This window comes from Branchiostoma floridae, chromosome 13 (assembly GCF_000003815.2).
Source record: "Branchiostoma floridae strain S238N-H82 chromosome 13, Bfl_VNyyK, whole genome shotgun sequence".
NCBI classification, from domain to species: domain Eukaryota; kingdom Metazoa; phylum Chordata; class Leptocardii; order Amphioxiformes; family Branchiostomatidae; genus Branchiostoma; species Branchiostoma floridae.
The window spans coordinates 7,918,754-7,945,706 of NC_049991.1; the positions used below are offsets into that span (position 1 = coordinate 7,918,754).

Genomic DNA, 26,953 nt, shown 5'->3' on the forward strand with positions numbered 1-26,953 from the left:
ACTTTTCTGCCACTCTTGTCCTGCTAAAAGCGTAATATCGTAATTGTAACACGCCGCGGAATTACACGGCGAACGGGCGCGTGGTTGGGAGGGGGTACAAAATACCGGCCGGAAGAAACACGGCACAATTCACTGTCGCTATGTACCTTTATACATCCTCCATGTTCCTTCCTTTTCTGTTAGTAAAATACATAAAACATAAACCTACATGAGCATGCAAAATGTCATGAGAAAACGGACGTATACTGTCGAGAATTTCCATTTAACTTCTGTCCGTCACAACCGCTGTGACGTAACACTTTACTGCTAGCGTAGATATAAAAATGGCGGGAAAATGGCTGCGTACGTTCAATTTTGCCCATTCAGCCGTAGATCCGGGCTGTTATGCAACGGTTCTTCACACTTTTACATGAGTTGTAGGTCACCAACAGAAATTCACGATTGCTGTTGAATCATGTTCGTCTTGTGCCGTGAGCATGTGTAATTATGATCTACAAATCTGGCAATGAATGTGACGGTGTGTTCGTCCCACGACGAGCTGCCTGTCCCGAAAAAGATACTGAAAACTTTTCGCCTTGTTGTCTTCGAATGCATTGTAATCGATGCTTTGTAAATGATTTATTGGACACCTGGATGTCTGAAGTGTGCATACCTCAGAAATAACTATTGTTGCATGTGTAGATCTCTTTAAATTCCATTATTTTTTATCGGCCGGTATAAGTCTTACGGCCGGTATTATGCCAATGCGTGTTATCTTTATGTCCATTTCCACCCATCAACTGCCTGTGATATACGGGCACCAAATAAAGCTCGCTAGATCTCAACCGTGAAGCCGCCCTGTTTAGAAGGGTGTGCCACAAATATTGCCTGTAGAACGGGCTGGATATTTCCTTTTAAGTGACTTGGCTACATCGACTAGACCATTACATAACTTTTTACATTGTTCCTAAACGCAACTTATGAACTGGAAAACACACGCACAATTAACAACAACAACAAAACGGAATTCGCGGAAAACGTCCGCCATTTTGATCGTAATTCTCAGCTAATATTTGACAGTCTATCAATCAGAGAATTTTTTGCCAACCCACGGCATGTATATTCTTATTTTGAAGCTGCTATGTAGTATTTACATGGCTGAAAACTTTTTTAATCTTGGAAACGGCCGAAACTTCATGCGCGCGCGGATGTCATCTATCAACATGGACTAGCGTTAGGTAGCTAGCGTTTATTTGTAGCGCATGTGTTATTAACAATGAATGTTAACGGCCCATTCATACCTGTATTTAACAAATTGTAACGAGGAAGCCACCTACCTTAGGTATGTGTGAACCACCAGGCAAGCAATCCCACAATCTTCCGTAGAATATCCCCGCGCAGAATCCCTTGTTCTTGTTGTGGTCCTTGTTTAACGTCTAATTCTCCGCTCGACGTGAGCCCATGGTGTTTCTGCTTGGTGCTCTTTGACTTGATGTCCCCACTGGTGCTTGCACGCTGGTGCTTAGTTTAGGCGTGTTTGGGAGTGATTTTCAGTCCTGCTTGGCAAACCTTTTGGTGTCTTCTACATACGTAGAAAATGCCATGTACATCCTTCTGTTTGCTTCGTCTCCCGGGTTTTCTCGCATTCCTGCTAAGGTTACTACATCGACTGTTATCTCTTGTTGCGATATTCAGTTTTCTTCATATGTGTTGTCAACTTCGCGCAGTAGTTGCTGTCTTGGCCTCTCGTATCTTGGGCAGAATCCCCAAACGACGAAAAATATGGCGACAAACAAACAACGCAACCCAAATCCTTGACAGGCACCTGTGATTGACAATGCGTCTTCCTACACGTGCAGCTTGATAACTTGGTTATCAAAAGGCAGCCAATCAGCGACTTGGAGCGCCAATAGCTTTGCCATTCTGAATATTAACGACGTCTGCCATTGGTCACGCATTTAAATGTTAATGATAGCCAATTAGATAGCACGTTTCAGACTTATATCCCAATTAAATCAAAACTAATTGGTTTTAAAAAGTTGCTTGATATACGGCTTGATGATATATGATAGTTTATTACAAATTCTTGCCCGAAGGCTAATTGCAGTCAGCATGAAAGTGTACAAACAAGCAGTATAGAACAATATGGATTATGTCTACTCTAGTCTAAAAGCTAACACTAAACTGTATCTTGTTGGGTTCGACTTCTTTTCCTGAGACAGTGGAAGATGAATGATCCCACTTTTTCTGTATAATGTGATAATGTAGCCACTGGATCAAATCTCACTAGCACGCCTAGTTTGCTATCCTTTTTTGTGCGTTTGTCTTTGCGACCCTGTACTACTGACAACAGTAGTCTCATCGTCAGATAGCCGATAATTAGCTTTTTTCTGACTGTATACTGTAGTCTACTAATTGTCCGGAATACAATATCATGAATAAAATGTACTCTTTTACTTGACTAAAGGTAGTTCATTGTGCCTATTTTTTATATCCATATCATCTGAGCAATTTTTGAGAAGGAAAAGGAACACGACTGTGATAATCGCCTGAAGGATTTGCCACCTGCCATCACGAATCTGTCAGTACAATACAACATTTTAAGGCCACTGTAAGTGAATCCCGAAGGCAGGAAGGTATCCAGGACAGGTAATGAGGTACGAGGGGGGTTCAATAAGTTCTTGGCCTCACCAAGAAATAACAAGCACAACTCAGATTTTCAGGCACAACTTCATAGTATGAAGTCTTTTATCAATATCCTCCAAATTTCAAATCATTGGAGTCATTACTTTCCAGGCATTCGTTTTTCCTAAATTAGAAGGTAAGTGGCGAGAAAAAAGTTGTGTGAATTGTGATCAGACATGTGTGGGTCTAGTTTCCCATGCCATAAATTAACAAAAGACGTTGTCAAAATGTTTGATAATGATTCTCTTCCTATTTCAAGCAAAAAGAATTGGGTTTCTAACTTCCAGCAGCGCAAATTGACCCACACACTCAGGTCAGGTCAATTGTCCACGTTTTTTTCCTTCTCCCTCACCTAACGTTACTGGGTGTCGCCTGCAAAGTAATGATCACACTAATTTGAATTTTGGTACATATTTATATAAGACTTTATACTTGACATCTATGCTTCGAAATCTGAGCTGTGCTTATTTTTTCTCGGTAAAGTCGGGGACTTATTGATAACCCCACGTACATGTATAAAGTCTTATATAAATGTGTACCAAAATTCAAATTATTGTGATCATCATGTTGCAGGCGACACCCAGTAACGTTAGGTAAGGGATAACGAAAAAAAAAGGTGGACAATTGATCTGCAACCTGAGGCGTGAGGTCAAATTGTCTGATCACACTTCACCCTTCTTTTTCTCCCAACTTACCTTCTAATTTAGAAAAAACGAATGCCTGGAAAGTAATGACTCCAATGATTTGTAATTTGGAGGATATTGATAAAAGACTTCATACTATGAAGTTGTGCCTGAAAATCTGAGTTGTGCTTGTTATTTCTTGGTGAGGCCAAGAACTTATTGAACCCCCCTCGTATGTCCTGATCACCTTATCAGATGATAACAATTAGTACGTTTTAGAAGTAGCTTGATTTGACTTCATGATCTGCGTTCCTACCAAAGTTGCGAGGCATCCTGTTCAAAAGAGCGTTCTGTTCAATTCGAATATAAGCTCTCTGTTTGTCACTCTCTCTAACTCTCGCTCGCGCGCTCTTTCTCTCTGACTGCTACACAACAACAGATTAGCTTGTCCTTGTTGGCACAGTAATTATGAGAGGTTATTGACCTGAATGCAACGAATACAATAGCTTGACCTTACATTTACACAGCCATGACCTCGCATCTATGATTAGATGCACCTTGTCCAACCACTATTACACAACAGTGAAGAACAATGTCAGTGGGACTCCCGAGACTTAAAGAAGTTCTAAGACTGACACTGACAGACAAGAAAGGTCGATTATTCATACTTCAGTGAGTCTTTCTACTGTTTCTCTAAAATCCTATATGGTTGTTGACGTGTCATTACCTTCGCCAAGGTTATGTTTCCGGTTGCGCCATGGTAGAGCAGCTGTGGTGTGGGTGTGTATGCAGTTCAACAGCAAAAATCGAGAATTGATCAGCCTGCAAACGTTTAGCTTTCTCTTTGTTGTTACCTCGATGAAATGTCATGGAGGTTATATTTTCAGTAGCGTTTGTGTGTGTGTGTCTGTCTGTCTGTGAACAAGATACCTCAAGAACAGCTGGATGGATTGGTTTCATACTTGGTGCGTTGGTGGGGGTGTGATGAAAGCTGGAAATATTAGATTTGGGGCCTCCTAGCGGCTTCCCTTGGTACTGCAGCGCAACTTCCGGTTTGGCTATCTTATGTTCTGAACAGGCTATGGTCACGAATTTTAGAGTGTTAGATATAGCTCTTGTGCTCAATATTGACATATTCGTTGTTCTTTGTAACTACAGGCGCACCAGTAGCAGCATGCCGACGTGTCGAGCTGTTGTCAGTGTCCTCCTCAGTCTCCTGTGTATCGTCACGGCTACCTTCGCCTGCCCGAAAAAATGTGACTGTTGGTATTTTGGCCGATATGTTGACTGTGCGGGAGCAGGGCTCGAAGATGTTCCCGCCAACATACCAGTTGGTGCAACGTATCTCGATCTTGGCAACAATAACATACAGAATCTGTCTGATGCGGATTTCTCCCAACTCACCAGTTTGAGCAAGTGGGGGCTTAAGCTAACAAACAACGGCATCCGCGTTCTCCCTGTCGGAGTCTTCTCAAATCTCACCCATCTGAGGAGTTTGGATCTATCTGGTAATCATGTAGCTAATCTGCCGGATGGAATATTCTCAAATCTGACTAGTTTGATACGGCTTTACCTTTCCAACAACAACATCTCGAGTCTAACCGCTAGAGTATTCTCACATCTAACCCGTTTGAGGTGGCTGGATCTATCTCTTAATCATATAGCTGATCTGTCGGATGGAACGTTCTCACATCTCACCCGTCTGTGGCTCTTGGATCTATCTGGTAATTATATAGCTGATCTGCCGGATGAAGTATTCTCAAATCTGAAAAGTTTGGGACTGCTTTATCTGTCCAACAATAACATCTCGCGTCTCCCCTCCGGAGTTTTCTCGCATCTCAATCATTTGTGGTGTTTGGATCTATCTGGTAATCATATAGCTCATCTCCAAAGTGAAGTATTCTCCAATCTGACTACTTTGGAACGTATTGACTTGTACAACAATAGCATCTCCCGTCTCCCAACTGGAGTGTTCTCACATCTCATCCGGCTCAGGTGGCTAGATTTGTCTGGTAATCATATAGCTGATCTCCCGGATGGAATGTTCTCAGATCTGGCCAGTCTGGGACATCTTTATATGGCAAACAATAACATCTCGAGTCTGTCCGTTGGAGTATTCTCACATCTCACCAGTCTGAAGTGGCTGGATCTATCTGGTAATTGTATATCTCATCTCCCGGGTGGAGTATTCTCAAACCTGACTAGCTTGCTACAGCTTCGCTTGTACAATAATAACATCTCGATTCTGCCCGCTAGAGATTTCACACATCTAACCCGTCTGTGGTGGTTGGATCTCTCTGGTAATCATATCTCTGAGCTCCCTGCTGAAGTATTCTCAAACCTAACCACTTTGCTGGAGCTTCGCTTGTACAATAATAACATTTCTAGTCTCACTCCTGGAGTGTTCTCGCACCTTTATCTGCGGCGGTTGGATTTGTCCAGAAACAATATAGGCGATCTCCCAAATGGCATATTCTCAAATCTCAACCTTGGAGAGTTGGACCTGTCTAGCAATAACATCTCAAGTCTTCCCACTGGAGTCTTCTCACGGCTTTGGAACCTAAGACGGTTGTATCTTAGAAACAACAATATACAGAATCTGGCTGAGGAGATATTTTCAAACGGAACTATCCTTGAAACACTGGCCCTGTCCGATAATCACATAAACATTTTTCCAGCCACAGCTTTCTCTGATTTAACCAGTGTAACCCAACTGGACTTGTCCAATAACAGTATGCAGACTCTACCCGCAGATATTACACGTCTTTCCCTGAAGACTCTTGCCATTGCTGGGAATCCATTCATCTGTGACTGTCGTTTACATTGTCTACTAGCATCGGCACGTTTACGCACTTCGATATACGGAGAACCTACATGCAGCTCTCCTCCCCACATGAAAGGTTCTGCTCTGAGATTGTTTATGGCAGACAAGGTTTGTCACGGCCATGGCGTGTGTAGCACGGGAAGTGCGAGGGGTGCTTGTGCTTGCAATGTCGAGTGGACTGGTTCATACTGTGGCAAAGGTAAGGTCCTCTCGACAATCCTCTTTATCCTAGGCACAAATGTTTTTGCTAAAAATAAATCAAATCAGAATCAGATGAAAGGATGGTCGTTTTCTATTACCTACACTGTGATCACGCCAATCTTCCGGGTCAAGTCTTTCTTCCCAAGAACATAAAAACGACCTGGAAAAACACTTTATAGAGTTAAGTATTATATCATCTCAGTTTGCATTCCTCGTCACTGTTATGAATGCATGGTAACACTGCCTCAGTGACGTTGTTACCCCAAAATTGAAAAGTTGTTATCACACACACAGTATTTACATCTATCATCGGTTGCACCAGTGTGGGCATTGCTGCAGTGCAGATGATTGTGGCAGCTGTCTTCTTTATGGTCCTGAGACAAAGGAGGAAGAGAAGAAGGAAATACCCTCTACGATCAATAGAATATTTTCTTCCAAGTGACAAGTGAGTAAGGTTTATTTCTTTTTTCAAGGACAGTAGTGAACGTTTATTTTCAGGTTATTCTACAAGTCAATCTTGAAAGTTTTGCACCCATATCGCTTTTCATCATTTCTGTAAAATGTTCAAGATGTTTCCATCCTAAGACTACAAACTTTAACATAATGTTCTTGTCCCATGCTCTTGTACAGTTCACAGGAGAATGTAGGAAAAGGTCTTACTGGTTACTGTCCGGTCAGAATTCCAGAAGCTCAAGGTCAACCCCAGCCTTGTGACACAAGGCCATTGATAATTCACAAATGCAATTTAATTCCATATAAATCTAACTTGCTATTGGTAGAGTATGAGAAAAATCCTTCCTAGGCATATACATAAATGTAAATTGCAAAGGTATGCATCTTATGAGAGGTGAACCAAAATAAATTGGAGAAGAGGTTGAATCTTTTTCTCACTAGGTCAAGAGTTTTGCAAATGTTTTCTTGTACATATGCAATAATATAACTTTTCCAAGAAATATACATGTAGGCCTAGGCTGCTAGCACAATATAGATGAATTATACATGTACTCAAGACGAAGTAAAGAAAATACAGATTGTTTTCAAATGTACTAAGGTTCTGGTGTCTTTCCTGATGTGTACACCCTTTTCTGTGAAAAAGCTATTTGTCCTGACCCTTGTTGTGCCTAATGGCACACAGGACAGCACATTTCCTTGCTGTTTCAGTAACAGTACAGGGTATTTTACAGGGAGGGGTTTCTAGACCTTTCCCTTTGATGTGGTGGAGGCACCTCCTCGAACACAAGACCCCCCTTGTACCTCCTAACCAATTTAGTCTGTGTAGCCCCAAAAGAGATTTTGAACCAGGGTCTCCCAATTACTGCCTTAATCATTGGAACCAGGAGCTAAACTGTGAGGCTGCTGCTAGTTGAGTTACAGTCCTTAGCGAGTTCTTTTCATTCACTGTCAATCGATGCTGGCCCTTTGCTGAATGAGGCACTCTTTATGGTTTGTTTCCCCCCCAAGGATAGATGAGATCTCCCGTTAGCAGCTTCCTTCCCAGCATGCTCCAGGACGTCAGTTCCTCCTGCCCAGTCTGCTGCAGACTGTGTCTCTCAAGCACTGTTGCCATGGTAACAGGAACAACCTGTAACCATGACAACAATACTGTCAATTCATTTAAGATTAGTAGCACTTTGCCCAGCACAATAAAAATCGTGAATGACTTTCAGTTCACACATTAAAGAATAGTAGTAACATTATGGAAGACATGTACAGAACATAAATCATTTCAATCATGCTGTAAGTATATTGCAAGGTGGTTTATGAAAATGAAACACGGTAAATCCTAAAATCTTCAGCGTTTTCAAGTGAACTTTCAGCACACTATTCATCACACTCTGAGTGTATATTTACAGCTTTGGATTTCTTTTCAGGTTTTTGAAACAATCATTATTTGTGGTGGTACTAAAAACTGTTTTCCAGAGAATGCAAATATGGACAGAAAAAAGGTTATGAAAATTTTGCTTTGAATTTTAAAGTTTATAATCAGAAAACATACCTGCACAGACAAGCACAGAGGTCTGTCTTCCACCTGGGGCAGCACCTGGAATGTAATCCCACCTGCAGCAAGACATATTAAACAGTTTAGCAGATGCAAATAAATAAGTATGAAAGGTGTCCCAGTATTTCAAATCTAAAAGCTGTGATGGCCTTATACAGTCATGTCGACATTGTTTCAACTTCCCAAATCCACCTGTACATGCAATTTTGGGCAATAATTATATGTTCATATGCCCTTTCTTCTGTTCTCTCTTCTCTTTTTCTTGGCATTGTCATTGTTTCAAACATTATGTTGTGCACCACAATTTTTCTTTGTGCACCTTACTGTTAAAGTTAGGTGCACCAGTCCAATTATTAAAAAGAATGAATAAAATATAAAGCACCTTACCTGCCATGCTTTCACCATTGCACAGCTGAAGTAAGACTGAGAACAGAGGGAAGCTGCTGATAGTTGTGATCACCTTCGTCAACACTCCTTGTAGAATCAGCACTGCCATACGGAACTGTTTGTACACAAAAGTGTTCCCGGTCCAAGTTATTTTCTATTGTACAGTTATTGTCCAAAAATTGTGTCATAAAAATATTTTGATTTCATTTCGTAATACAACTCCATTACTCTACTGTTTTTCCAAATCATACTGAATTCATAACAAACTTCTTGAAGAACCATTATTAGTTTTATATCAACAATGACAAAGAGAGTAATTATATTATGTACAAACTTACAGCTGTAAAGACCACATAGTACAATGCTGTTGTGGGAAGCAGGAACAGCAGGATAGTGAACAGCAGGGTTCCCAGGAACAGCTAAGTTAACAGACATAAACATTCATGTACTCACACACACTGGGTCATATACTATTGTCTCTAATGATCTTCAATAAATTTCTAATATGTTACAAAAATTCAAAACTCATGCACAATGTCGTGATAATGATTGAATTTAACATAATGTAAAAAGTAAAGAATTTCTGAAGTTATCTGAGGACCATCCTTGTACATGTGTTAGGTGGTCTTCCATGTCTAAATGCTGAGGATCAAGTCAATACATTCATTCTAAGTGACATGGATCAGAGTTAAAATCAAATTCTTTTAAGCAACTATCCACATGCACAGTAAAATTTGTCTGACTCCAATCAGTAATTCTATTGGTAGAATTTGCGAATGTACTGGCAGAAATCCTGATTTATTAATTTCATCTGAAGACTGGTGGGTAACACCTTTAACTTTAACAAGTTAGTTTCCAAGGGGACCAACCATGATCACTGTTGATAGAGACTCTGACTGCTATCACCTTCCCTACTAGTATATGATGACCCTGTCAGACTGAAATCTCTACACTGACATAGATAGAATTTCCATTTCAACCCCCACCCCTGTGAATGAAACATGCCACACTAACCTGATCTACATTATACTGACAGGAGTCCACCCTCTGTCTCAGTGGGTTCCATTTTTTCCCCGTGAACAGCCTCCAGAGAGACCCGAGTCCATACAGCTGCAGCCTGTACAACCTGGGTGATGACAATGTGAGAAGAACATTGTACAGTTTGTGTCCATATGCATGATACATGGTCACAAAAAAGTTCTAAATGATACATGTTCCTTATTAGCTTGGGACTTTGAAGTACATAGTAGTTTATTAGTACATCACATTTTCTGTGTGTGTAATCTTAAAAGAATTTTCCAAATACTGGAGCAAGGCAACAATGCATGTAAATCTAAAAAAACCTTGCCACACAATCTAACACCAATTTACTTGGCTAACATGTTGGCAACTCCTCAGCTACATGTGCTTTCCTTGGCCTGAATGAGCCACAAGGACAATGTCTGAAATACTGGCCAGGTATATATATATTTGCTTTAGATTGTGACATTAAAACATAGATGGATAACATGGTACTATATACAAACTTACCTCGCTGCATATACATAGAAGCAGTAGATATGAAACGTCAACATGGACAGAGTGTCTGATGCCAGGGCCAACAATACAGACATGCCCAGACAGCCTGATAGACCAATACACCAGGTGATCAGCTCCAGGTAGGGTCGTAGAATGTACAGGTAACCTTAAAGAAAATGTAGAAGGCATTAGTCTTATTACCAAGGTGTTGAGGACAGTATGAGAGTTAAATGTATCCAGTGTGAGATTTCAAAAATTACTGCATATTTTGAAACCTTTGCAGTGGTTTTATTTTTGCAGTACCTCTCTAACTGTGGCAAGCCAATACTAGTGAAGCCATCTTGAAGATTCATGAAATGCAAAATTGTGACACCGCAAATATTCATTTTTATGGTGTTGCTACGGTACAGTTACTGCATTTGAGCATTGTTTCAACAGTCAAAACTGCTTTAGCCCCAAATATTGTAAGCTCCTTGCAATGCAGCCCCTGGCTGGGTTGAGAGAATAGTCGACCCACCAAATAATTTTTCTCTTTTGCCTGCGAAAAGAGGTCCCCACCAACTCTCCACCAAAATGTAAGATTTACAGTTACTGTATTTCACAGATACCCTAAAACTAATAGAAAGTCAACTAATGTTACATAAACCCTACAAATGCGTAAAAAAAAATTATCTAGTGTGTGGAGTGACAGCCCTGTGGATGCCAAACCTTAAATATCGGACAAAAGACTCTAGGAGCATTGAAAATGTTAACTGGAAATGTAGAGACCCAAAATGTAGACATGAAGCTCAAAATGTGTCAAAACAAAGGAAGTAAATTGTTGTGACCCAGTGTGTAATTCAAAAGAGACTGACCTATCCAAAGCTGGATGTGGTACAGGAAGAAACGTCCCAGGAACTCGTCCAATGGTCGGTTGAGTTTCAGACCAGCAGGGGCACCCATCAGCCAGTGTAGCAGGGCTTGTAACTCTGACGCTACGTACTGTGGCAAATATGATCATTCTAATTTCACATGTAATACTTGTAATAAAAATTAGATAAGAACAATGATAGTCACCTATAGAGTGTCTTCTATAGGATGCAAATCTTTGTTGACCATAATCAGGCAATGTTCTACTTTTGTACCATAGGTATAATATATAATTGAAAAGAACATGACATTTAGAATGTCTTCTACTACTGCCTATCAAAACATAGACAGCATAGATGTATTACACTTTGCACTGTTGCATTGTATCTCTATAGCCAGTATAGGTACCCTTTGGGGTAACACACCAGCTTTATGTGATATTGGAAAAATGGTTTTGCCTACATTATACAGGTACATTTATTTTGTATATATTTTTGAGAGTTTAAGATCAAATATACATGTACAACCAAACAATATGAAACAACTTACATCTGCAAAAGGGATGAGGTTGGTTGCCAGTGTCTTGGTGTAGTTTCCCTTTGAGAGGAAGAGGAAGACTGCAACACCCAGCAAGACGTCCAGCACCAAGGACAGGGCAAGGTCACATACACGTCCTCTATATGACCATATATGGGGATTTCAATTCAACATTCATAATTCATCTGTGGTAAATGTCATTGTATATAATACAAGACTACATAGATATAACGCTGGATGATACATTTTACCCAGATTACAAGATTAGTATGAAACACTATGACACTATACAGCTATAGTAGTACTTCAATGTAATATAGTCAATGTTCATAAATTAAACAAAAAAAACATTAACCTGTAATGCTGGCTGTTGTGGTTGGACCCTTTCGTGCCTACACTAGTCTCTCCATACCTGATGACAGTACTGAGGTGTCCAAGCCGAAGCGCCACCTGGCTTCCCACTGTAGGGTACTGCACCACTGAGCAGAAGACTTCATTCTGATAAATTCTGTAATTCAGATGAAACAGGATCACATTTAACATGGTAGACACTTAACAAGATTCACCTTACAGTAGATGACAAACAACACACAAACCAAATGTATTATAAAGGACAAATCAGTTGCCTCTAAAGTAAGCATATGGTGCTTTGTAAAAACAAGGAGGTTAAAGTTTAACCTCCTTGGTAAAAAAAATATGTAAGAAAAAGAAATAGAGCAGATACCATATACATGCTCCATAACACAGTCATCATCAGTAACAGTGAAATGGTGCATGAAATTAAAAATGGCTTCTGTTTTTCTATGCTGTCTACATTTTCCTAACTACCTGAATGTTTCTAATGCTGAAGCAATTAAGGAGACCAGCAAGATTGTTAACAAATCACCTGGAAAGACAGCTGCTCCTGCATATTTTTACAATTGTTCTTGCAGCGAGTTGTATGAGACAGAGTAAAGTCCATATTGGTGCGAGAATACGTGATGTCACACTGGCACGTTTGTTGTTGGCTGACTTACTATGTGTCAGTTGCAGTCCTGACTGCTCTTCAAAGAAACATCTGTGACATCTTAGGGCTGAAAATGCCACATCGAAATCTGATTGGTTGGCAGTGTTAATTAAGTCAACCACTTGGAAGGCTGACTTCAAAATGTGCGCTTGGTCGTAGACGATCAGTATTCGAGGGTCATTTTGAGTCACGTGGTTGTTCCAGTTGCCTTGTGGGTCCACATGGGGTATGTCGGTATCATCTTTTATCAGTTCAACCCAACAATCTTGTAAGAGATTGGATACAGAATTACTTGGAACCTCCTGAACAGGATTCTCCGTAGTATTAACCCATTTGCCGAGTATTCCGAGCTTGTACGCTCCTCTCTCTGATTCAGACTGGAGTAAATTTCGTGCATCGGATATTTTCAAACCGGACGTAGGATGTAACACTGAGAAGATGCAGACAATCTTCAAGTCTTCATCTTGCCAGCCGACCAGCCAACCACTATCAGCATTAAGGCAGCAGCGTGGTATGAACACCTTCATGTTTTGAGTCGGGCCTGTATGAGAAAGAACATCAGAATCAGGAGAAACATAATTTGTTCGCAGGTACCCAACGCTGCTAACCACTACGCCAAAAGGGTCAGACCCATTGGTATGGTCAGTTTGGCGGCGCTTGAACCCCACTGTTACACATGTGGCAAGGAGGTAAAACTTGCATGTGAGTAATAAACATGTGTGGGGGGGAGGGCAAAAGTTTGGTTGGTTTGTTGCCTTGGTTGCCTGCATTACAGTTTAACTGACATAGCGACATATGCAATAAAACAACCTTAATGCGCTAGAATAAGTAACAGCAGCATCGAAAATGTCTTGAATGACGTTGAATACCTGCTGGCGAAAAAATACCAAGTTTAACAACCTTGTCACATGTCATGTGCAGCGAAGTGATGTCTGTTGACGAAATCGACTGGCTCATTGGAACGAACCATTTCTACGAAGGGGTTTACAAGCGCAAGATGTATTTTAATATAAAACAACCAATCGTGTGACCTGAAAATATACTTATCCAGACAATAAAAGATATTTGGTTGATGTTAATATTCCAGATTAACAAGATATCAACGTTACAATGATGAGGTGTTCATCACTTTTATTTTTGGGATTGACTCATTTTGATCATGCCATTCAGCTGAGTTTGTATAGGGGTGTCGAATCTAAGCAAATTCAGAATAATAAAAGGAGTTTCTAAAAAATCATCAAATATCATAAACAAATTTATTCCATATATCTTATATATTTCATGATTATCAATGAAAAGAAAACATTTGCTCCTGAATGCTCATAAGACCTTTAATGATTTAGACCACGGTTGGGTTTGACTTACCTTGATTCACAGTGGAACATTCCTACGAAAATGGCGGCTGATTTGTCGAAACGCACGGAGCAGGATAAGAAAATTTCTCCAGCTCTTGGCTTGCACGAGTACGCCGAGGCTTCCCATGGAGATGCAGGCGATGCTGTCGTCAAGGGGAGCAGTCTGGAGTACTTTGAAGAGGCTGAAGAAATCGTGGGGCTGATAAACTCCATCCCAAATGTCGCCGGGGACCTCATTCCCATGGAGATGGCGTTGGAGCGGTTTACATGTTAGTACCTGTATTTCCTGTAAACTACTTGAACACATTATCCATAGCCATATAATGAAACACTTAGAAGGCCACAATGTACTAACGGACTACCAGCATGGTTTCAGAGCAAAGCGATCCACAGAAACACAGCTTATTTTAACAGTACACGACATAGCTGGGGCACTGAACAACAAAAGACAAGTGGATCTAGCAATTCTTGATTTTACTAAAGCCTTTGACAAAGTCCCACATAGCAGACTGATATCAAAACTAGAGCATTATGGAATTCAAGGTACCACACTTAATTGGTTAAAGGCTTTCCTAACGAACAGAGAGCAAACTGTAGTGGTAGAAGGGAAGGCCTCAGCTCCAGTTAAAGTAGCGTCTGGAGTTCCGCAAGGAACTGTCCTAGGACCATTGCTCTTCCTCTTGTACATAAACGACTTGCCAGACCAGCTCGATTCAAGTGTGAGGTTGTTCGCAGATGACTGCCTGTTATATGTAGAGCTCTCTACAAAGGAAGATTCACTACTTCTCCAGAAAGATCTGAACACCCTGGAAGAGTGGCAAAGGAAATGGCTTATGCAGTTCAATCCGGATAAATGTTATATCATGCACATAACAAACAAACGAACCCCAAATGTATCCCCCTACCAGTTCTGTGGTCAGACATTAGCAACCACAAAAACCCACCCATACCTCGGTGTTACATTAACAACTGGACTGAAGTGGGGTGTCCATGTTAACAAAATAACAACCAAGGCTAAACAGACACTGGGAGTAATCAAACGCAACTTGTGGGCATGCCCAGCCAGGGTAAAATCACTTGCATACACGTCACTGGTAAGACCAAATCTTGAATATGCTGCAACAGTATGGGATCCGTATACAAAGAAAGACAAAGATAAACTGGAAAGGGTACAGAACCAAGCTGCCAGATTCTGTACAAACAACTACAGCAGAGATGCTAGTGTTACCAAAATGAAAACAGATCTGCAGTGGACATCACTTGAAGACAGGAGGAAAATGTCCAGACTTTGTATGATGTACAAAATGACCAATAAACTGGTGGACGTACCGACTGATAAGTATCTAACACCAGCTCAAAAACGAACTAGAAACAGTCATGCTTTCAAGTACCAGAGTTACCAACCTAGGATTGATGTGTTCAAAAATTCCTATTTCCCCAGAACTATTGTAGAGTGGAATATGTTATCACCAAGCACAGTAGGGGCGTCTTCTCTGGATAGTTTCAGAGAACACTTGCATATAGATGTGCAAAAGTCAGGTGTGATGAGTCGTTCAGTGTAATATAACCAGCTGCTGCCGCGCCGCGTGCCTGCGAAGCTGGTGTGTTACGCCGAAGGGCGGTTATACCGGCTATATAGATACAGATACAGATACAGATTCATTTACCAAACTTTTGTCTACTGTTAAACATAGACGATAGAGCGATACTTTTGAGCGGCTGTACTGAAAGACACGTTAAATATGGCTTCTCATACACATGTAAATTTGGTTGACACCTCATTTGGTTAAACTTGAATGGATGTTTTTCATAGGTGTGAATCACACGTCATTATGGTTCAGAGTTTTATTGAATGGCAATAGCTTAGAGATCCAGCTGCTCATGTTCAGGTTATGGGTGAAGGCCCCTGAGACATACACAAAAAAAGCCAGGACATTGTAATATACAAGCCAACGGAGAGGCGCATATATATGCTTGGAGTATATTTAAGCATAGTCAGCCAAAACTGTTTATCAGTTAGGGGCATTCACCTTTGACCTGCACATGTTCAGTTTGATCTATGAATGATGTTATTGCTCATAGGCTATAAGAAGTAGCATATTCATCCTTGTGTTATCATTACAGTTGAACAGTGGTGACACCGTCACTAGTACACAAATAACAGTTACTCAAGAAACTGCATTGTAAACGGTCACATGTTGCAGATAGAGGGACTACACAATTACAATATATCCCAGTAATGCATGTGATCCAATGGGAAACTGCAGGGAAAATGGGAAACTGCAGGGTCCTTATCTCAAGAATGAAAACTTCAAACCATCAAAACTTATTCTACACTACTATTCTTTGCAGTTATTGTGGACAAGTATCAAGAACAGCCACATCTGATAGACCCCTATCTTGGTAAGTATTTTAGCAGCAGCCACGAAAAATTATCATAATAATGGCTAAGATAAAAATTTTTATTTCAATTTCTCAGTAGTACAGTATAACCGTAATGTCCATATTCATGGTGTCATGCTTTTACAGTGGGGAGGCCACAGGGAAAATTGCAAAATAAAACAAACTCAGACATATGAAAATTTACAGTAGCTGTTAATAAGTGTTATGAAGTCTTCATTGATTCTTGTCTCCCATCCACAGAGTCTATCTTGGAGCAGCTGTTGAAGATGGCCAGGGATACGACCCACCCACCTAAGGTCATGCACCTGGCCTTCAAGTTCCTGTACCTGGTTACAAAGGTCAGTGGGCGGGGCATAACTAGGATGTTCCATCAGGCTTTTAGCTAGGATTTTACTGTAGGGGGTCCATATGTCTTTTTGAGTTGTGGTAATTAGTGATATTTGGGCCACTATTGTAGGGGGTTAGGGGGCATCCACCTTCCATGGTTTTGGAGAATTTTGAGTTAAAATGGTGTATTCTAAGGTATCCTGAGCAGCAAAATTACTGTCAGAGAGGTCACAGCAAAAGACTGTGACCACAAATGACCTAGTGGCATCCCTGGTCAATCAGAATTTCATGCTTGTCAGATGATCTGCTCCCCAGTGTAAGGGTGTCTGGTGCCTTGTTGTTTCATCCAAATGATGCCACAATGTATGCCTGTGTTCCATTGAAGACTTGTTTGGGTTAAGGGGAAGTAGTAGCAGCTTTTTATTCTTATACACTGTACCATTTACAATCTTACAGCTATGAAGTTCATTCATCCATGGGGATTCTCCTATTCATTATCAGTGTTCTCAGTCACCAGGATTTTTCTCAGCATAGGAACATCTTACTTTTTTAGTGCAGCAAATCCTCTTGGGAAGCAATTTGCAGGCGTGAACAATTTGTAGAGGGTCTGGGGGCATCTTTCCACCTGAAAATGTATAACCCTCAGATACAATATTTCCTGCAATTTGAGGGCCTAAATTAGTGAAATAAAGCCAACCCTTTTTTTACCTTTGTTACAAAACAACAGAAAAGTCTCCTTTGCTTGTTGAAACACAGCATAGGGGATCCAATCACAGCATAGGGGATCAAAATCATGGCTTAGCCTTATGGGCCCTGTATGCTGAAAAGGCTTGGCAAGAAAACTTATCATTTGGGTGTGATCAACCATTGGGAAGTCACACAGTTTATGTTTTTGTTTTTTCTTCCAGATGAGGGGTTACAAGGTGATTGTGCGACAGTTACCCCACGAGGTCGCTGATTTGGAACCAGTGTTAGAGATGCTGACCAATCAGAACCCTGAAGACCATGAGGTGCTTTATGTTGCATATGAGTACATGTATAAGATGTACATGAAAATACTGTTGTATATGTTAGCAGGGCTCGAAATACTGGGTGCATGTGCACCCAGGTGCACCCAAAATTGGAGCTGTGCACCCAATTATTTTTTTACACATGTATGTAAAGATATCAAGGTATACTAGTATACATCATATTCTTGACATCTAAGTGTTAGAAAGATAATGAAAATGTTTGTTATGGTACTTGTTTAAGGACTTGATAGCCTGTAACTAAGTTTTATTATTAGGTTATTACTTAAATTTAAGTGGTGCACCCAAAAATGTTTTGATGCACCCAATTTTTTAAGCTGGGTGCACCAGTGCACCTAATCCCAAAAATGAATTTCGAGCCCTGGTTAGGTTTGATTGCTATAGTATTGTAAAGCATCGTATAATCATTATTGATTATGAAGAATGTCCCCTGGGTTCGTGTCTGAGTTTGTGTAGCCATGTACACTATTTATATATATATATGTAGAACATGCAAACAGGAGTGTGACATTTCTGCTACAAATTCATTTATGAATAAAGGAATGAACAAATGAATGAATAAATGAACAAATTCATTTATACATTCACTTGCTGCTACATGAAAATCAAAGCACATCAAGGAACCCACTACACCTATAATCCAGAAGACAGGGAGTTCATCCCTGTGTAGAATGGCCCCAAACCACCTGTAACCATTCTGACTAACTCTACTTGTAACCTTTACTTATTTCAATATTTGGCACCCTTGGCTGCATAAATGCATGTACTAATGTAAGCTGAACCAATAAAATGAAGAGTGCTGATGTCTACTTTAATGTACTCACATAACCCCACGGCTTCGTTTCAGACTTGGGAGACCCGTTACATTCTCCTGCTCTGGCTGTCCATCATCGTACTCATACCGTTTGACATGTCGCGCCTGGACAGTAACATCCGCATGGAGTCCGGGGAATACCGCAAACCCATCATGGATCGGATCTTGGACGTTGCAAAGGTCAGTTGCTTTTAACTTTTAACTTAGATATGAATCACTATAATATGGAAGACTGCAAATTTTTTACCAGTACCTTATGCTAGTATACAACTTTCTCAATAGAATGGAGGTACATGTATGACGATAGTGTTGTGTTGTGTATTTGTTTACCTTTATCTTTTCTTCAATACACATACACAATACACATGAAAGTGAGTAAATTGAAGATAAAAGGTTTTTTTACCTTATTCTGTTTCAGATCTACATAGGTGTGTTTGATACAGCAAGAGAAGCTGCTGCATTCCTTATATCCAAGTAAGTTTACGAGCACTGGTGTTTATCATTGTATCATTACCCGTGTCATAATGGTCTTGTTTACCTCTCACTCGAAACTAAAAAGAGAAATCCATCTTTTCTGTTGTCACTTTCTTATGTCTGTAGCTTTGGCAATTATTCGGCATTTTAATTGAATATATTTTGTTATTTCAGGTTTTTGACCCGTCCAGATGTCCAGAAGCAGCACCTCCCTGCCTTCCTGGACTGGGCCCTGGTGACCCTCACTCAGGCTAACCGTGAGTTTCTACAATTCCTGGCTCATACTGGTCTAAGGAGTTTGAAGCATGGATAAGTTCTTTACACATACACAACCAGTGAGATCGTGTAGTACAATTGGCAGTGCTTTTGAGTCAGGCCTAAGAGGTCCTGGGTTTGAAACCTGTTGTGTCGCTGATCTAATGTGTCATTGAGAAAGGCTCTTTACATGACTTTCCTCACTTCACTCAGGTGAAAATGAGTAGTACCTTCTGCTATAGGGACATTCCTCGGATAGGACGTTAAATGGAGGTCCCATGTTTCGGGAGAACACCCCCCCCCCAATGCATGTTAAAGAACCCATCACACCTGTCAAAAAGATTAGGGGCATGCTCTGTTTGCGATGGTACAAATCCTTCTGGTATGCAATGGAAGACTGGCGAACATCCGTCCTGTATCAGCCCAACAGTGATTATAGCATTCACCCAAACAGGAAGAATAGCGACGTATTAGTCACTATTGGAGATCCAAATTAAACCAAACCAAACCAGTATATAATGTAATCACCTGCCATCATTTTGATGCCACATTCCCCAAGGCATTGTAATTGTTTTATAGAAATGTGAATAGTCCTCCAATTATAGAGGAGGGTCTCATGTATCATGGTACATGAAAGTTAGATTTTAGAAAATGCCTCCTGGAGTGTAATAAGTTGTGTTAAGTTCTAACAATGTCTGTGTCTTTCTGCAGCAACCAACGTACGTGCCATGGACAAGATGAACGGTATACTTCAAACTTTGGTAGGTCATAGTTCTAAGGTTGAAGGTCAATAACAATTGGCTAAATGCATGTCAGCTGTGATAGTAAATTCTTTGAAATGTTATTATTTTTTTAGAATGAAGAAAACCTTTGTGTAATGCCTGAGTGCTTTGTCAAATAATGGTAATTAAATTTAAATTTGAAATTAGAATAAAAAATTGTGCTTCTGAATTTTTTCCAGTCACTGTTGTTCAAACACGGTAAAAGGGAGGATCTCCTTACATTTGGTAAGGTACTACCTTTATTTTCCTCTGATGTGAACTCCTCATATACCATTTACTAATGATTTAGAATACACGTATAGTAGTAGTGTTTAGAAGCGCCATCTATTGTGTGATGATGCAACTGCATGTCACAGAAGCGCATTGCTGTGTTGCAGTTTTATGGACCATTGCCTCCATATACAAATTTTGTTTCAAGAGTTATAATAAATATAAAGCAACCCCAAATTCATTTGTTGCATCTCGTAATGGTTGCTCTTATTTTTCTCAGTTTGAAAAAAACAAACATTAGACACGCCTCCCATTCACATACTTCCAGTTCCTCCCATCTCTCCAATAAATGTATGGACCTTACATTCTTCCTGGTACATGCTTATTTTGGACAATTGTATCCTATACCTGTACTTGTACCTACCTACATCTCTGTACCTGGACCACATTTAACCTACAATTTACTGGTGTCAGCAAGAATTCTTTTAAAAAGATTTACATACATGTATACAAAAGTCATGTTTGTGGTTTGGTGGAAATCTGAAAGTTACTTGTGAATATGTTTACTTATGGTGTTCTTGCCATTCTCACAGCACCTGTGGTTCTTAAGACATTGGTGTCACTGAAAATGGAGACCAGTAAGAACACTCTGCTGCGTAAACTGGCCATCAAGTTGGTTCAGAGGATCGGGCTCACGTTCCTCAAGACAAGACTGGCTTCCTGGAGGTAAGTACCTTTCTCCTTAGTCCTTTTCGTTTTTCTGTGATTGCTTTATAAGTAGAAAAAATAATGGCACTCGCGTTTAGCCCCACCTGATTGTAGAAAGATTATTGGTATCGTATATTGTTTAGTCAGTATAGAATTTTAGATTTACTCAGTCTGTATCCTGTGCATAAGCTTCAGATTTGTATTATTTCTTGATAAGATAAAAGTCATGAATATGTAACTGGCAACAAGAAAAGATATGGATAAGTAGCTTATTTGAAGAAAGTAATACCCCCAGTACTATCTTGGAAGTGGGGCAACCTGAAATGTTGATGGCACAACATGGCATTTGACTCAGTTTGTCGCCTGGGCAACCTGGCTGAAAAAGTATTTTGAGCACTGTATCCTATATCCCTTGTTACTATTGTGTACATACATCTACATGTACTAGAAGACAAGGACTTTTCTTGGGAACTTGTGAAGAAGAGAAGTCAGGTAATAAAACACGCCATAACACAAGCTCTTCCTTTATTAGGTACCAACGAGGTAGCAGGTCCTTGGCAGAAAACCTGCAGGTTGGCGGGCAGGGCCCTGTTGCTAAGGAAACGGTTGCCATGAAGGATGAAGAAGATGAGGATGACTATGATGTGCCTGATGAGATTGAAGAAGTCATAGGTATTTTATCTTCATTCTCTTTTTATGGTATTGTAGTCTTTAGTCTGTATGGTTGTGTGTAATAATTTTATTTTATTATTTTATTGTTAAGACTTTTGTTTTCCTTTACTCTCCTCTAGTCTCCTCTCTGTCTTTCTTTCTTGGTTTTCCTTTCCATGAAACTAAAATATCAAATATGTTTTCTCCCTACAGAACAAGTACTCAGGGGCTTAAAGGACAGAGACACAATTGTGCGCTGGTCTGCTGCAAAAGGGTGAGTTGGTTAAGAGTAATACAAAATTAATGTGCAATGTCATAAATGTCATAACAATAGAAGCTATTCAATGATAGCATAATTATTTTTTTACAAGTTTATATTTAACAAAAGAGCATGTTTGCCCCATGGAAAGATGTTTTTTTACCAATTGATCTTATTTGCATAGATTAAGTAGCATGATTTGTCTAGAGTATGGGTAAGCTTACCTCTGGAGTTAGAGTAAAGAGTCCAACTTGCTCAAGTTAGGCAATACAAACAAGAAAGTACCTGTCAGGTACATCATACTGACGGCTATTTAATTTGTGTTTGGTACTAGGGTTGGCCGCGTGACATGCCGGCTTCCAAGAGAACTGGCTGATCAAGTGGTGGAGGAGGTGTTGGACTGCTTCAGGTAATTTCTTTTTAAACTCTCTTTGTAAAATATGGCTTGATAGAAAAGATTTGGTTTTGTATGTTTGGAGCACATGAACTTGTATCGGAGCACACGAAATTGTAGTAAGATTTGGCCAGTCTCCGTTCCTGGCGCCTTAAAGTAAATTAGCAATAGGAACATTTTAGGTCCAAGAAGCAGCAAATTATATTGTTTGGCCTAAAACCAGGTATCAATCTGTGCTATTGATAGGCAACTTGTACAAGATATTCCATAGCATTATATACCTAAAATGTCTGTGGTGCAAGCAGTAATGTAATCTCACTGATTGTCCTTTTCATTCCATGGATCTGTGATTTGGGGACAGTCTTCTTTCTAAGGATCTGAGTCCTAGCTAAAACATGTTTTGATGGGTTGCATCTGTAATTTGGTATTGTTGTCTTAAATCCCATTACCCAGTGTATGTGGGAGCTACAGGTACTATTATGCATGTAGCTTTAAGGTTCAAACTATCTGCGGGTAATAGAACCCAACATACTTTTCAAGAACAGTATGGTGTATGTGAATTTTGAAGTATGCTACATGTATAGCAAAGCCACATTGCACTGTTAGCTGGAAATGTCTTGCACTTTAAGTTCATCTGAAAGAGAGTAAAAATTGTTGTATTTGAACTTTTGAATTTTCAACTGTTCTAACAGTCTTCAGGAGGCTGATGAGGCGTGGCATGGCGGCTGCCTGGCTCTCGCAGAACTGGGACGACGCGGTCTCCTGCTGCCGTCAAGATTACCAAAAGGTACGATGAGAAGCGCACGCACCTTACACACTCCAGACATGGGCTGTTGTTAGCACTGTGGATAAGTGCAGTCATTCAGAACTTAAGCAAAGAAAAAAAGACCCCCAAAAAATCTTTCGAATATCTGTCATGCTCACAACAGCCTATGATAGGTTAACCAAAATGGACCATGGGATCATTTTTGTTTGTTTGTAAATGTTGATTGAAGTCCTAACAGGAACAAATAGGTCAGGAGTTGACTATCAACATGGATGTTCAAGAACTGTGGACGACTGCTTCCCCCTGGAGGGAGCCATCAGTCCAGCAGATGCAGTACTAGTCCTCCACACAACCCAAGAAGCAAGAATTTCAAAAGAAATCTTAGCTGTAAAGGACAGAACTAATGTTGGAGGTCAACAACAAAAGCTGCTGCAGTTGAACTTAAGAGAAAGACTTTGTATGATGTCCAGAGATGGCAAGACAAAGTTTTGGAGGTAAGATTTGTTTGATATTCTTATATTGTATTTAGTTTCCATTTCATTAGCCTAATTTTGCAGGTCATTCTTGTTATCGATTGTCATTCTTGTTATCACTAGGGAAAAAAGTGTGTGTTTGAGTTTTCATGTTCAAGATGCTGTAACATACAATGTATGTACAGCAGGGAAATAATTTGTCCAGTAAGTGTGCAAGCTTTATGGTATATTTTTGGTAGCAACTCTCGATCATTGTGCAATTTTTGATTAAAGATTGAATGTTTGCAGTTAGATTTACAGGCAGAACATACTGTCAATTTTGAAATTTGCTGATCTTTTGACAATCTACAAACTCAGTCAAGGACTGTTGACAGTGTGGCACTGGCTTTCCATTTTCTGCATTATGTAATATGAGAAAGTGAGGCACATGGAATCTAGAAATAAATACAAGTCCAGAAATTGTCATTTTTGAAAGTTTATTGATACCCGTATCTTAATACATTTATGTGACTATAATATAGTTCTTAGTCTTCAGAACAGTTTGCTCTTCTGCCCTTTTGTGACTCCAATGAATTAGTTTTTCCACACCAGATTAATATCCCTAATTATTATCAATCCCTGAGATAATATATTATTATAAATCCCTGAGATAATATATTATCAAAGTCAACCCTGAGATAATACCCTCAGATAACTGTTAATAGATTACACCATATAACTTGATATTTGGCATTGATAAAAGCTGATAAAACATATTAAAGCATTTTGATAATGAATTCCTGAGTGACCGTTTAATACTAAGAGTTGTAACCTAAATTGCTTATGGCTCTATCCCTGATGTTACCCTGTTTTCAAGTCAAAATAAGAAAAATATAAATTAATACATACATGGCTTAAATTAATATGACATCAACATACATGTGCAGTGTAACTCTATAATGATAAGAACATTTTGTCTTTTATTTTCCCGTTATCTAGTAGTTGTCTAATGATACATGTATAAGTTATTGTCAAAGTAACTAATACACTTAAGAATGAAAGTGTAGCTGGTAAATACATACACTGAACTTTCCCCTTTAAGAATAGGAGATCTTTTCAGTTCACACATGTCCTGTTTTCTTGTTTGCATGGCTCTTTAGAAACACAGAATCAGAGACCCTTATAAATAAAGTACAAAGATGTACATGGCTGTATACATGTACCAGCATTTTATAAACTCACAGGCTTGCACTTTTGCAGACCACAAAACTGCTTGTGTGACTCAGAGCTTAAAACTAGATTTTCAGGCACCTAACCTGAACATTAATAAAAACAAAATAAGAATTCAATAAGAAGCATCTCTTCAAGACTTGAAACTTCTATTCTATACGTGTAGCTAACTTCAAAACTTTTTAACAAGTAATACAACAAAATAATGTTTTTTCTGACCCTAGTGCACTGACAGTCAAAAATTAGATGCACGCATTCAATTTGACCTAAATTTTTTTAGCTTTGGGGGACATACATTGTGGCATGAGTGCATATCCAGTTTATAGTATTGTGGTACACATACATGTACAGGTTGATTGAAAACATTGAAATGTTGACAAATATATGACATGTACTTAATCATGATATGCATGACTCTGTATGTCTTTTTGTGATGCCAGCACTTTGTTGATCTGTGAAAGCGCAATGTTGTCTACATCTGTTACTAAACCCTTTACTATTACTCTCACCTCTCAAATAAACGTACCGGTACGTTTATTTTTTTCCGCCTCAAAATCCACCCGGTACGTCCTTATTTTAGACGGTACGTTTATTTTTTTTTTCAAATTGGGGCTTTCTGTACTAACCAGGGACCCCAAAAATATTGAAAGTTTGGTATTTTCTGCCCATTCTTCCGCTGTACTTTTGCTTAATATTCACTATTTTTCGGACGAGGCATCGCGGATTTCCCTGCCGCTAGCGCTATGACCCAAACATAACTAGGGATGCGTACCGGTACGCAGGACCAGTTCTGGACTTGCAAAAACGTTTCGGTTCAGGTCCAAAAATAGCGGAACACAAGTGATTCGGTACTGGACTCGTAAAAAAATATATCCTTTTCGTTTTAGACCATCTTTAACCTTCCAAAAATCTTGAAATGTTGCGCTGAACAAAGACGAAAACATCGAGGTCACATGCTACACACACAGTCGCTTACTTCCGTAAATTCTCTATCAAAACACAGAAATTAACCACCAACCAAACAAATTAAAAAGTTACCAATACTTTTCCACTATTTTTCACCCGTAGTCAACTTGTTTTAATGTTCCAGCAACGAAAAAATCATTCCAAAACAAAGCATAGCGTTCAATCGGCTCGAAAAGATCCGCCATGTTGGATTCATCAACTCACGCCGAATCTCGCGGTAATGCGCGAGAGAATCATATATTTTCTGCAGTACCGGTATTTCTCGATAGGGGGCAGTGTCTATGACCTTGGTTTCTGCAACATTGAAAATAGCACAAGTGGTGAATAAGGTATTCTAAGTTGGAATGTTTCTTCAAAATGTTATTTTGTAACAATGATTATAAAATAAACTTCTTTTTTTATTTCTTCAATTTTTATTTTCAGTCATTTTTTTACTTTTATTTTAATCTTTGTTGATGGTGTGACACTCAGTTAAAGAAAATATGGGCAATAACATGGGAATTATTCTGTTCATTATTTATACAATTAACTGATATGGTAATAAAAAATAAAAAATAAAAAAATAACTGATATGGTACTGAGGCATAAATAAATAAAAAGAGCCTACCTGCTTATCATCTTCTCTTGGAGTCGGACTGAAGTAGCATGGGCACAGTTTACATGTCAATTTGGTAATTTTCCGGGGGGTACTTTTATTCCAGGGGGTACTTTTATTAGATTTTGAAGATTTGTCCGGGGGGTACTTTTATTCCAGGGGGTACTTCTATTTGAGAGGTGAGAGTACTAATTATTCTTCATGGAACTACATTGTACCCTACACAACAAAATCTCCTCACCACAATGAAGCTTGACTTAAAAGTTGAACGCCTCATTTTTTAACATCTAGTGTACTTGCAGACTAATCATACAAACTTTTGCACCTACCTTTTACCATGTGAGCAAAATCAAAGCATACCATAACAAATCCTGTATATTTCAGGAATTAAAAGTGAAACCTGCATACTTGCTAGTTGCCAATATTCATAATAACATCTGTCGCAGACACTGAGGTAGCTTGAAAAGTAAAAAAAAAAAAAAGAGAAAAAAAAGGTTTCAAACTTATGTTTCCATGAATACATGAGCTATAATATTTTTAGGTTTGTTTCATTTTAATCAGAGGTGGGGGAGGCCGCAATGGCTTACCTTGTGGACCAACCATCTTAGCAGTGAAAAGTGCTAGGTCCTCTAGAGGCTGACTAATGGATGTGAGTTTGTGGGCATTGTCAACTGTC

General features: G+C 39.5%; 4 protein-coding genes across 6 annotated transcripts in view; 2 read left to right on the plus strand and 2 right to left on the minus strand.

Moving 5' to 3' along the window:
• Window positions 1-1,762, minus strand: part of LOC118429159 (glutathione hydrolase-like YwrD proenzyme) — an 82,987-nt gene extending 81,225 nt beyond the window's left edge. Inside the window, exon 1 of the mRNA XM_035839583.1 lies at window positions 1,317-1,762. The gene's annotated coding sequence lies outside the window, so the exon portion shown is untranslated. The remainder of the gene's footprint in view (window positions 1-1,316) is intronic.
• A 2,282-nt stretch (window positions 1,763-4,044) lies between these two features.
• On the plus strand, window positions 4,045-6,959 carry LOC118429431 (leucine-rich repeat-containing protein 15-like). The gene is made up of 4 exons (XM_035839918.1): window positions 4,045-4,061; window positions 4,446-5,714; window positions 6,122-6,219; window positions 6,943-6,959. Exons 1-4 carry the CDS (start codon window positions 4,045-4,047, stop codon window positions 6,957-6,959), a joined length of 1,401 nt encoding a protein of 466 aa, XP_035695811.1.
• Window positions 6,776-13,593, minus strand: LOC118429549 (phosphatidylinositol N-acetylglucosaminyltransferase subunit Q-like). Of its 3 annotated transcripts, none has more exons than XM_035840072.1 (11): window positions 13,478-13,593; window positions 12,489-13,149; window positions 12,015-12,110; window positions 11,615-11,741; window positions 11,071-11,197; window positions 10,229-10,382; window positions 9,713-9,824; window positions 9,037-9,117; window positions 8,699-8,813; window positions 8,309-8,370; window positions 6,776-7,894 (listed from the first exon to the last, which is right to left on the minus strand). In XM_035840072.1, exons 1-11 carry the CDS (start codon window positions 13,563-13,565, stop codon window positions 7,751-7,753), a joined length of 1,767 nt encoding a protein of 588 aa, XP_035695965.1. In that variant the 5' UTR covers window positions 13,566-13,593; the 3' UTR covers window positions 6,776-7,750. The 3 variants fall into 3 exon arrangements, with proteins under 3 accessions (XP_035695965.1, XP_035695964.1, XP_035695966.1); XM_035840071.1 differs by having other exon boundaries at window positions 11,958-12,110; XM_035840073.1 differs by having other exon boundaries at window positions 11,958-12,110; window positions 13,509-13,555.
• Window positions 13,594-13,974: 381 nt separating this feature from the next.
• Window positions 13,975-26,953, plus strand: part of LOC118429432 (tubulin-specific chaperone D-like) — a 140,749-nt gene continuing 127,770 nt past the window's right edge. Inside the window, exons 1-14 of the mRNA XM_035839919.1 lie at window positions 13,975-14,232; window positions 16,316-16,366; window positions 16,607-16,704; window positions 17,602-17,703; window positions 18,569-18,715; window positions 18,954-19,009; window positions 19,184-19,266; window positions 19,976-20,025; window positions 20,226-20,271; window positions 20,850-20,982; window positions 21,497-21,636; window positions 21,829-21,889; window positions 22,209-22,283; window positions 22,961-23,055. Coding sequence (XP_035695812.1) covers window positions 14,004-14,232; window positions 16,316-16,366; window positions 16,607-16,704; window positions 17,602-17,703; window positions 18,569-18,715; window positions 18,954-19,009; window positions 19,184-19,266; window positions 19,976-20,025; window positions 20,226-20,271; window positions 20,850-20,982; window positions 21,497-21,636; window positions 21,829-21,889; window positions 22,209-22,283; window positions 22,961-23,055 — 1,366 coding nt within the window. The 5' untranslated portion in view covers window positions 13,975-14,003. The remainder of the gene's footprint in view (window positions 14,233-16,315; window positions 16,367-16,606; window positions 16,705-17,601; window positions 17,704-18,568; window positions 18,716-18,953; window positions 19,010-19,183; window positions 19,267-19,975; window positions 20,026-20,225; window positions 20,272-20,849; window positions 20,983-21,496; window positions 21,637-21,828; window positions 21,890-22,208; window positions 22,284-22,960; window positions 23,056-26,953) is intronic.